Consider the following 12,599-nt stretch of genomic DNA (forward strand, 5'->3'; position numbering starts at 1 on the left):
TGTACTCAAGTCCTAAAAGAACAACATCTTAGCTGAACTCTAGGTGTCTAGAGGTGTCTTACACTTACCACTGGATTTCCATCAACTGCTCTGGATGTTCTCCTGGTTTTTACCTGCTTTTCACAAAACTTTTAGTGTAAGAAAAAAATATCTAGACTATTTGAAATATTTTAATTAATTACTCAGCCAAATAAATAAATCCAATTCTCTGATTTTATTTCCCTGTCCACAGCTTTCAGGGGAAAAATAACCTTATGCAGGGTGCRCAAGACAGAATCCATACACCCTCCAATACTGTAGGTTCAAGCATCAATCATGCACACATGCTTAGCTTAATGCAAAATAAACATATAGTAAGAACTGGGGTATGGTCTAATATTTCATTAGACTTCAGCCCTAGATTTTGTTTCTCCATACTGTACCCTGTGAGTGTGTATATGAAAATTTGCAAACCCCATTTTCATTATTCATTATTTGTTAAAACAATGTTAAAACAGTGTTTATTAAATCCTTCCCTCATCCTCCTCCTCTCCCTTTCTTTCTTCCTGCACAGTTAACTTCCTCTCACACAGAAAGGACTCTGCCATACAGGGGAGATGCCAGCAAATCCATGTTGGGGTTACTGCAGGAAAAGAATAAAAAGAGCTTCCAGAGCTCCAAAGCTGAGAACTCACTCTCAGAAATATGTCTGATGTGGCCTTCAGTTACTAACAGCTCCTCTTGTCCAGAGCTTATAGGTGGGGCAGAAGGTTTGTGAGAAGTGTAATAAATACACATTTCCAGYCTAAACACAGTTTGGCATGAACAGAATCCTCTCCTGTAGGGTAAGARCTGAGAGTGACAGCCAGCCTTAGGAGCTGGGTGAGATGTCTCTAGGGAACTTGCTTGTTCTCAGTAAAAGAGACGTCTCTAAGGTGGTTACTATGCCCTTAAGTCCATTTAACCAGTATAGAACACACTCCAGACCCGTGGCATTTCTCATTCAATTGAAAACAAAGGATCTGATTTTATCTAAATTAATTCCGGGGCTTCCCAGAATGCAGCAATTGTTTCTCTGGGTTACTCTATTTTAATTAGTAGATTTATTCCCCCAAGGCCATTTGGAAGCTGGACTGCAGCATCTCTCCACTGTCAGTGTTACAAARGAATGTCTAATCAGACAGAGTACTGAAACCAGAGCAGCAGCATGACCATCTCAACTGCACAACAAAAGAGAAGAGATGTAAGATAGGCAAAAATACTAAATTGTCCTGCAGTTCAGAACAGAGCCCTTGGACAGTTTGCTGCACTGGACTGTGCCAGTTTCAGCCTGCATCATTACTGACCTCATTTAACTTACAAATAGGCTGCACAAGGAGTTAACAGGACTTCTGCATTCTTCTGGAACTCTGACAATCAGACAGCTTCAGGTTTCTAGTCCATGCCTATAAGGCTATTGTCCAAGTAGCTTTTACTCTAAAGACACTGACACATACACATAAAGAAATGAAACCCAGCAAGCTTGCCTTTTATCTCCTTTTAACAGTATAGTTTTTAAAAAAAAAACAAACATGCATCTTGCATTATAATTTTAAAATCTACAATAAAAAGCAAACTTGYTTTAAATAGGTTATCTGATACCTTCAATAATTAAATGATTGTGTTTGAATACCAATGAAGATATGAGAACAACACTGATATAAAGTGACAGTCCATAAAGAGACAGATCAGCATTCAAGGGGTCTTGCCTCACGTCTKTGGCAGAATCAGCACCACCTGCACATTGTTCCTGATAAACATTTGTGCAACACATTCACAGAGACCTACATGAGGGAAATTCCAAATATTATCCAGTCAATATAATCTTCTTTATATCCTTACCATGACAAGTTTTTTCTGACACCTAAAGTAGGTTTGCTTTGCCTCAGTTTAAATCTTCTCATCTGCTCCACCAAACAGAAAAAAAAGCCTTCTTTTTAGTACTTAAAAGTATCTGAAGATTATATCTCCAGCACCAGTCTTCCAGTCTTTAGAATAAACAACATGAATTCATTCAAACTTCCCTCAGAGATAAGATTTTAAAATTTCTTAAGGATAATCACTAGTGCTCTCTRTTTCTCTCCAAATTGTCCACTAGTTTCCTGAAAAGCAATGCAAAACCCCAAGGATTCCAGCCAAGATCTCACTGATGCTGAGCAGGATGGAAGGTGTGCAGGCTGCAAGCCTTATTACAAATGCCATTATCTAGGATGAGTGAACCACCCACAAGAGCACAAAAGGAAACTCCAGCAGTTTCCAGCTCCTATCTCTGGCAATCTGAAKAGCAACAGAGTGGCTTGGGTCCAGCTTGTTTCAGACATTTCTGTCTCGGCAAGAGAACGAGCTGCCTGTGAGCAACTAGGTGGTTCTCTACTCACTCCATGTCTGCTCTCACTCACAGGAATTCTTTTTCCGTGTCTTATGTGATGAAAATGCTCCAAAGCTTAGGTAACTATTTGTGACATACAATACTCCATACAATTACTCTGCTAATTAACCATGATGGGCCTCTTTCAACCAAGTATATAATTATATCAAAAACCAAAAAAGAAAAAAAAAACCCCAACCCACCAAAAGATCCACATGCATGAAACAAAAGCCATTTATTCCCAGAACTTTATTCAGATTGCATTGCTTTACACATCTTACTCGAGTGTTTTCACATTTTCAGTATACAAAGTCTGAATGTTTCTAATGCTTACCTTTCTGTGTTCAATTGAGGGCTGTGGGATGACAAACTGAAATCCCAGCACTGCTAGGGAACTGAGAAGTCTGAAAAGGCAAACAGTGAAACAGAACAGATAATTACCACTAATACAAACCACATATCTACATCCTAACACAGGGCTTCCCACTGTAAGAAAATATTTAGATTTTTCAATACCATTGCCAACCAAAGCAGACTCACTGAACTGTATGAAGTGTTCTTATAAAATTCTGTTCACTCCAGGCTCACACRTGAATGTATGAACCAGGTTCATACACAGATCTGTCCAGCTATAAAGCAAAAGTGAACCAAACAGAATCCAGTATTTCAGATAACTTCATGTTTAAATAGAAAAATTCTTGACAGTGCATATTTTAACACCTCAACATTCGGTATCAAACTGACATATGCTTTGCAAGTTTCTAAAGTGTAAGGTAAGAATTCACCCATCTGTAGACCTCATCTGCTTGTAGCYCTGGCTCATTGTTTTACAGATGAACACTCCGCCTCCAGCACACACAAAATGCAGAAAATGGGTTCTTCACCAGCTGCCTAACGCTTGTGAAAATGGAATAACCTAATGGGCACAGGAGATGGAAAGTAGTGGACACAGCCCACAGCCCACAGGATAAGCTGCCAAGCATCACCTCAGTCCCCACATCTTCAATCTGAAAGGAGTCATAATGGGAACCAAGCCCAAATAAACTGTTCTGTCAAGGCTCACCACTGTAGTGACTTCTAGGAGCCTCTTACAACTCAGACACAGTTAGCTCCATCTTTTATTTGCCATAATTTGCAACAGAGACTRGCTTGTCTCCTTCTAACAAGCCCCTTCATCAACAGGCATGAGAAATAGGATCAAGGTATCTTTATTTCTACCAGGAGTTTGATTTTTCAGTCTACAAAGAGCATATTTCAGACCCATAAAGGGGAAAGCTGCTAATGATTTGCTGAATTTCAATGCAGAATTAAAACTGAAGCATTTGGGTACAAAATACATCTGCAAACGAATGGACCAGACGAAATCCAGCTGCATTTCCTATTCACTGCTCCTTCCTTTGCTCCCTGCCCAATAAYCCTTTAAATATTTCTCATTGTTTCAAGTATTTCTCTGAGACAAACCTCGTAACAAAAAAGGGTTTTTTTAATACTAAGCGTTTCATTACCACCAATACAAATATTCTTCTGCTAGGGAGAATGTTTATCTTGTGTTTTCTGTGTTTGTTCTTGCTAACTGCAAAAGGAACCATTACATAAGTATTGATTGTACATGGCCTATCATCACCTCATCATCTGTATGCCTCTCTATCAAAGCAATAAACCACTTAAAGGCTAGAAAAAGTCATTACTTGTTTACTGCCACATCAATCAAAAAAAAAAAGGAAGCCCTTTAAAAAATGTGTTAGAAGGAAGTATTGTATTTCACAAAGCAATCATTTGTGATAAAACAATATATAGAGGAGGTGGYTGAAATCAGAGCCAGTGTAAGGCACTATAAAGAAATCACAGCAGGAGTCAAAAAYTGCAGTTCAGAGCAGGGCCCAATCACACAGTGGTAGTTCAAAACCCAAGGCACAAATCAATAAAGTGACTTGCAAATTATACCTGAAATCAAAGGCAGAAATAGAACTCAGACCTCCAAACTACAAAATGACAGCATCGAGTCTGTCTTCAGCTCACTGTCTGTCTCTTTTCCAAATGCTCACGTGATCTCCCAACTGCTCTCAATGAAAAATGATGAGTATCTAAGTAGATGGAGTGCATCCTCTGACAGGCCCAGCCTACACCCTCTGCAATTWTATTTAACTTCCTTCTCAGAATCTTCCTACCTGCTCCCTGCTCCCTTATGGCTTCTGCTCCCTCTAATCCCTCACAGCACATGAAAGAAAGTTCAGACACTCCATAAGGAAATTAATGCTTTCATCCTTGACACAACAAGATTTTTCTGATCACTCTGACTGTCTACAGATTTCCATGTGTAAATTCTTCTGAAATGATGTACAAGGTTGTGAGTTCTGAGCTGAATGAGAACTGTAATCTTCAAAGCAAATTACTTACCAGATTAAAGTTTTCAGTTAGCCAACTTTTAGTATATATGTGATTACTTCGTGCCAAGCTTTTCCTAACCATTCTTTAAAGAGGTTACACTGCAACCACCATCTGTTTGTGCATGGCTTAAGAACAATAAAGGCAATTTTTAAATTTGCTTTTGTATCTGCAATTGGATCTGTCAGAAAAAATGGTATCAAGCCACTATTTCAAACACACAGGAAATTTGCCAGGAATACTTAAGCTATCCTGAGGTAAGCCCTGAGCGCCAAATCAGTGTGTGGCAATTTAATTTTTTTAATGTTATTTCCCTCAGCAGCTTGCTTTGGCTAACTTCTCTGGACTAGGCTTTTTTATTTGTCATGTGTGACTAACTTTAGGCCTCCCAAGCTACAAAAATAGTCTTTACCAATTTCAGTGGGTTTGGTTCAGGTATTTTCACAATGCAGAAAAGCCAAAAAGAACAAGTGATCCTCAAAATAAAGCAAAACATTTCAAGTATACTTGAACAGGTGAGGTATCAATTGCAGCTAAATGATGGCTGTATAACTCAGGCCTCTAAGAACCTTGCAGATCCAGCCCCTGCTCTCATGGTAAGGGCACTATTTGGAGCCAAGCACCTAGTTTGAAGCCAAGTCAGACTTTAAAACTGTCTCACTTCCTTTTACCGGCAACACCAATTGCCAATAATATAAAAACAAAAAATATAAACAAATATAAGCATAAATATAAACACCTGAGGAAGATGTAGAGGGTACCAAAGCAGATCTCTTGTATGGCAGCTCTCCCTTAATAGCTATGGAAGAACACCATGGCCAACTGTGGATTTTCCAGATATAGGTGCAAGTATTTTAGTCAAGTGATCAGTACTGATTAGTGCAGTATGGCTCTTGTCTCAAATTCCAGACTTCCTCCCAAATCTACTGAACAGCCCAAGTCTGTGACAGCTTGGGAGGAGCTATGCAGGCCATCATTCATCAGGAAAGATAACACTGGTAGCATCAGTAAGGTGTGACAGATCCGTTTGGATGGAAAATGTGCCCTGGCATATTAGAAGGGTGCCAGAATTGCAATTCAAAGATTGATGTCTCAAACTCACAAGAACAAAGGGTGGAGCAGAGGTGTTACAGTAACTCCAGCCAAAAGACAGATGCCATTCCTTGCATGAGGTCAGCCTGAGTGGCATCAGGGCTGCCTGTCTGCTTTGAATCTGCTCGCCCAACACAGAACCGGACAGACCAGCTTAGRAACAGCTGAATGTTTCCTTTGTTAAGAAAGCTGTTTGAAAGGTCCTTCCTATGTTTGCCCACTGGCAAACTGTTTCAGGAATGCATAATACAAATCCCTGAATGAATTGCAGCACAGGTACTAAAACRTGTAAATCAGTAATTTCAGCCTAGTGACTATAATTGTGCAGCCTCATCAAAAGATGGAGGAACTTTCCAGTAATACAGACCATCACACTGGCACACACTTACAGATGCTCTAAGCATGAACAAACACTGAGAAGTGTCTTTTTTCACTATCACCAAAGAATGCTATGTCGGGCATGCATATACTTGAGTATTTGGTCTTGGGACAAGATTTCTATTTACCCTCCTACAGTGCAGCTGCTTTTAACAGCAGAGCAAGAGACCACCAAACTGAAACATACTGCAGTGTGTTAAAAGCATATTAAATAAGATTTTAAATGTTTTATCACTTACCTCAAGGAAACTATTAAACTGTCTACCATGATCTTTTAATGCAAGGTATCTTGAAGTGAAAAATACCTCTTCGCTGTGGTACAGCACAATGACAATCACACAGAAATCCTGCAGAATGAAAGRAGAAAAACAATTAGCACTGCTTATTCAGTATTTTTCAGGGTATCTATAGAACTTCATACAGACCTACATTAGTCAACTCTACTTCAGTTCTGGGGCAGTGCTCATACGGTTTGCAGGAAAAAAACCCACAAGAGCAGCGTTGTTTCCTCTACTACAGRAGGAAAACCTATCCACAACCTATCTCCTCGACTTGCCCACAGTCAAGGAGAAAATCTGGAGTTAAAAAGCATTCTGAATATAAATTTAACTAATCCTTATTTCTAAGTACTATCATTGCATCATTACTACTGTGAACATATAGAAACCCTAGCAAGCCTTGGGAAGATTACCCAAGTGCGCTGTCATTTGTTTGTAAATAATCCCAAACGTTCACACATCTGGGAAGTTCTTATTTTAGTAAATTCATAATCATATATTGAACACCTAAAATGCAGAATTTTCAGGCAGGAACGAGATCCTTGCAGTAAGGAAATACAGTAAAAATCAGGAGGGCTGGGGGAGAGAGTGGAGGGAGGGAGGAAAAGAGGAAATAAAACACTATTAAAAGTGAACCTAAATCCATTTCAAAATTTGGTCAACTGCTGTCTACATCTTTCCATTTGCAAGCAGTTACATGCTGACATGCAGCGGAGGGAAGAGAAACAAGAGAACATTGCTGTTCACAGATAAAAAGCTCTTAATTTCTGTCAGACAGCCACATAATTGAAAACTGCCTAGAATGGGACAGGACTGACAGCTTAAGAAMTGTGCAATTAGATAAAGTTCAGATGCTGCTGCTAGGAAAATGCAGTTTGCAGRTAACTGGACAGGTTAAATATTCCCCATTCCTAAAACTAATTTGGTTTAGGAAATCACAAAATACTTGTAACATCTTCAAAGGAGAATTCCACTAATGATTTGATTGTTTAGTTTTTTTAATGGAAGGCATGAAAAGTTGACTACTTSGGAAAGTATCACAACCAAGGTTCTGTATGTTACAGGTTTGAGTCAGTCCTGAGGAAGAAAGCACTAAGGCTCAGCTAAACTTCATCCTCTCCTGCAGTTTCACAGTTGTCAATAGATCTAAGAGGTTTCCTCAAACTCATTCACCATTTTCACCACTTAACAYTGTAAAATTGGTTATAAGATGGGAAGCACTTCTGAAAACAGATTTTTGGTCTAGATCTCCTGCAACACTTCACACCGTTTGAGATTTTAGCACATCCAGTAAAAGATACATTCCTTTATGCATTAGGCAAGTCCACACATCCAGCACCACCAGCAGGCATTTAGACAGATCCCTGAACACAGGACTTGGTTCACATGGTGAACTGAAAAGGAAACAAATGGCTCACTGCCTACAACCTGACTTTGAATTACCAAGCATACTGAGGCAAAATTTTTTATGTCACTTATTGAGKATGGGGAATCTGCCTGTAACATGGATTGTAACCAACATGGTTTCAAGTTCTTATCATTTTGGTCTTTATCCAAAGGTTCTCTCTTTCAGATTTTTCACTCCACAATAGCCTTTTCATCCAACTCCAGCACTTGTATGGACTGACAGTCTCAAAAGAACATTGCTACGGGATACAAAAACACCGAAAAAGCAATGTACACTCCACTAATCCCTTCTATAAACTGCACCTCATTTGAAAAGCAGAAAAGATAACATAGAAAAGATAGATCTAGTTTTGCAAAGAAATAAAAGAAGGACCGTGAGTGTTTCTGGAGACTGTTTTTAAAAAGGGTGCCTGAAGTCCATGCATATGTTTTCAATTTTTTTCAGTTCATTTGTAACTTCATTGTCAATGGCAGGGTGCATTACTAATTCTACTTTCAACTGTATTTCAATGCCTATTTCAAAACAACTTCTTACTGCAATTCATAGATGCATTTCTTTTGAAGTATCATTTGTTGCACATAGGGTAAAAACTGCTAAATATTTAAGTGATTTAGGGGCTTGTTTTCCAAATTATTTAAGAGCTTAGGTGCTTACAGCCTACTGAAAGGAATGCCATTTTGACAGCGGTGTCTTTGATATGAAAATGTGCAAACGTGACAATCATTTTCCCCCCCGAAGATCCAGGGCAAAATGAACACCTGAAATGGCTACACAGTTAACATTGGGATTGAAAAATGTTAATTTGGCAGGGAAACTTTCAAAAGCCTGATGAGGTGTGCTTGTGCTCGAAAAGCCTTGCATTGCAAAAGTCAAATTGCCTTCCCAGAAGGGCCTGAAAAGCATTATAGACCTATCTACCAAAAGACTCTCTRGTAATTCTTCCTACAGCAGAATATATATTAATTTCTCAACTGGAACAACCCATACTCTTCTACTTCACGGAGTCAGCAAGACTTTCTCCACTGCATTAAAATATCTGACATTGCAGCAGTCTTCCCTATTTCACTTCCAAGCTGGATGAAAACAAGGTCAATCTGTGAAACTGGGTGGAGGAAAAAAAAAAAAACCAACAAAAACACAGCCCTCCCAGAAAATGAATCAAACAAACCAAACCAGCTCACAGAATGGAACAGAATTGAAATCTCTCTGGAACCATGGGATGACAATCAAAGGGAGAGGTATTTCATTGCATATAATAAAACGTGCATGGGGTCACAGAAAATGATTGAAGGACCCTGCTTAAAGTCTCCTCCCCTTTCAGACTGCAGGTGAGTGGTTGGAACACCTTCCAAATGCTGCTGCCAGTCTCAGCAGTTACCCTACCAAGCAATAAGTTAATCATAACCATGCCTTGACTTGGTATTTACTGACATTTATCCAGACCCTTTCTTACCTTAGAAAATAAGAAGAATAATTTCTAATGGAAATTTCAAAGAGGGGTGGAGAATGGCAGTAAAGAAATAATCTAATAGGCTCATCAGCTAATAGGCAATCACAGAAATTTGCTCATAAGGACAAAAAAAGATTTCTCAAAGCCTTAAATGACACAATAGACAGAATTATCTGGACAGACAGCACAGTGTACAGAAAGTTTAGACAAGAGAAAGAAAGTCTTCTGGGAAGTCAATGGGAAGATTTACCCTTTGCCTAACAAACTTCAAGAAACTTAGAGGTTTGAAATTTTGCAGAAAGCCAATGGTATCCTAACCCCTTAGTTATCACGGGACAACTCACATGGTTTTTCATGTGACTGTGCCCTTCGTGTATTGTGAGTGGATAGTCTTTCACTGCTGTGAATTCCAATTCATTTCAGCATCAATTTCTTGTAAGCCCCATCAATGCACATATATCCATCTGCATCTATGTATAACTGTAACAGAAATTCCTGAACATGTGCATGTGTACAGTACTTACATAAACAATGCAAGTAAGACCCTTTATTTTAACTCACAACAGCAATGTGAGATTCATCACATAGAAATATATGCTAACTCAACCAAGTCCAGAAGAACTCTGAGTTTTTGGTGACTTTTACCTTGCTGACTTACATATATATGAAGCCAACCTCAATTTCCTTCAATATTCTCTTTTTGGTCAGATTATGTATCTTGCCAGCTACTGACAATGGCAACTTGAAGTACCYGTGAAACTTGAGCATTGTTTCCAAGTCATGTTTCCACTGATGTGAAATGTTCTTGTTTTGTAATATTGGAGGGGATCAGAGATAAAGAATACCTAGAATACTTTACAGAAAATATTACGCCCTTTAAGACTGACTTTGAATCTGTTGCCTTGTACCTTGGTATAGTGTATCTGTTAGTTTAGTTGTTCACATCTATTAAATCATGTTCAGTGCAAGTCCTTTGGATTGCATCCAAAATTCACTACATTCACAAGACTTTGATAAAGCACTCACAGTGTGCCAGGTTTATCTAGCTACATAATTTGTGCATACATCCAACAGCTTGAACTGCAGCTGTTGACACCTACCACCAGAGTTTTAATCTCTTCAAATATTCATTAACTACATTARAACGTACACTTGTCTCTGAAAGCTGCGTAACAGAGAAATCTAACATTAGATCTGATGAAAAGTTTTGATACTTACATGGAGCAAACACTTTATTAAAGCAAAAACGGCAAGTTACTCCACCTAGCCCTGCAGGTACCTTTCCTTTTTATTTTAAATGCTTTGAGAACTTTCAGGTTCTCCTTTTGGGTGTGTCCAGAACTACTGCAGTCCAAGAAAGCTGTCTCCAATCTGAGCTTGATCAAGATCCACAAGTTTTCATTTCGTTGCTTAAAATCTCACAGAGAGTCCAGTAATTGTGCTCCACAAACAACAACATCCCCGGAGCCAGGACCAAGCCCCTTCTTGACAAACGTAACCAACTGTGCTTTCCCCGCAGCCTCTGGAGCCGCGCTCTGCTCGGAGCTCCGTGAAATGTCASTCTGCAAGTCTATTTATTTAGTAGAAGTCTTAATTATACTGCAAAGCATATAACTRCATTTCAGAACAACTAGGAATAACAGAAATTTCTTAGAGCCTYTGTTAGCCATACTGATTTCTTTACATGCAAATATATCAAAGAAAATTAACTTTTCTTATAGTCTTTCCAGGACCTCTTATGGTCTTTCCAGGTCTCTCCCCTGACCATACCCACAACTTCCATTCACAAAATGCAAATTTTGGCTTTTAAAAATATTGTTATGCCACAATTCAAACAATTTGCTTCCATCTTTTTTGAAGAATATAAAATTTAAGATCAAAAAAGGCTTGTGACATTAATCTTGTAAGTAGAGGGGAGAAGCAGGAAAGTGCTTGTTTATAGGTCATGAGCTGCAGTCATTATATATGAGTAATAGGATTTTTTTTTTTAAATTTTTCTTAATCTTTGTTCACAACATTGATTATATGTTTGCTGAATGTGCACTATTGCAATTGTGCACATTGTAAAAAGATTGTAATAATGAGCCTGATCTAAAATTTACTAAAGACCTCTTAAACTCAGTAATTGGCTTAAACATGGATAAAAGACCACAAGTCTGATAATCAGTTAAAATATATTGTTGTGGTATGAAGTATGACATTTAGTTAGCTGACACCCAGTTCAGTTGCAAAGAAAGCAAACTGGAATAGCAGTCTTAAACTGATTAGTAATTCTGACATTATCACCAAATTCTGAAAAGATAGTTTATGTGGAGTTCAGACTTACCAAACTTTACRAAGAGTCCAGAAAACACAAAATTGAGTGTCAGAAAAACTAAGTTAATAGTTCTTTTTTACTTCTTTGAAATAATTACCTAGAGGAATGATACTTTCTCAAGACTCAGGCTGCACCAAAATTTCCATTGTTAGTCTGATTTTATCCCCTTTTTTAACTTTTGAAATTATTAGATAATTCTCGCAAAAGCTTACTGCATTTAAAATTCTCATGTGCAGTTTGCAGGCAGAGGACAAAACATAAAATGAATCACAAAAATGAGATCATATCACTCTCCAGATTGACAGAGATTTTTGGGATGTAACTGTGTGGAAACTATTGCAAGCCTATCTTAAGTTCATKTCAAGATTTCAAAGTGATAGCATGTATAATTTTTGCCAAATCCCTGTTATTAGTTTTAATACTCTGCTTAACAATCACATGGTGGTTGGTTTTTTACCTTCCCTTCTCTATWTTGTAGGTAATCTTGATACCAGTTTGTCACCATTCACTGATTTAAGGAATTGAACCTCCTGCCACTGCTGTTCTGTATAATCAGTGCAGAACAAACTGGAAAGACCTTATATAAGACAAGTGTGCAGAGACTGAGCACTTCTGCTCCCATATGAAAGACCTTGCTCAATTTTCAACTGGTATATTCCACTTGTTTCATGTAGATGAGGCTGAATATTCCCTGAATATCCCCTCTGATCCACTAACAGTAATTGCACACACAACCTTTAAGAGCTCCCTGTTCCACACACAACAGCCCAGAGAATTGAAAAGTTCTAGCAGTTCCAGTATTKGAAACCCATGAAAGGTGCTACTTASCACAKCTCTACATATTAGAAATCATTACCTCTTCTAACAAAACTCATTCTGTATTATTTTAATAAATTTTCCTTTCT

At 38.3% G+C, this 12,599-nt stretch overlaps 1 protein-coding gene across 4 annotated transcripts in view; it reads right to left on the bottom strand.

Annotated features, from left to right (window-relative positions):
• Positions 1 to 12,599, bottom strand: part of THSD4 (thrombospondin type 1 domain containing 4) — a 236,479-nt gene that overhangs the window by 210,433 nt on the left and 13,447 nt on the right. For all 4 annotated transcript variants that reach the window (XM_057371864.1, XM_057371865.1, XM_057371868.1 and 1 more), the window contains exons 2-3: positions 6,481 to 6,588; positions 2,721 to 2,790 (exon numbers count right to left, since the gene is read on the bottom strand). In XM_057371864.1, the coding sequence (XP_057227847.1) occupies positions 2,721 to 2,790; positions 6,481 to 6,509 (99 nt within the window). In that variant the 5' untranslated portion in view covers positions 6,510 to 6,588. The remainder of the gene's footprint in view (positions 1 to 2,720; positions 2,791 to 6,480; positions 6,589 to 12,599) is intronic.

Source organism: Malurus melanocephalus, unplaced genomic scaffold (genome assembly GCF_030028575.1).
Source record: "Malurus melanocephalus ecotype Western Australia unplaced genomic scaffold, MMel_1.1 scaffold_160, whole genome shotgun sequence".
In the NCBI taxonomy this organism is placed as follows: Eukaryota; Metazoa; Chordata; class Aves; order Passeriformes; family Maluridae; genus Malurus; species Malurus melanocephalus.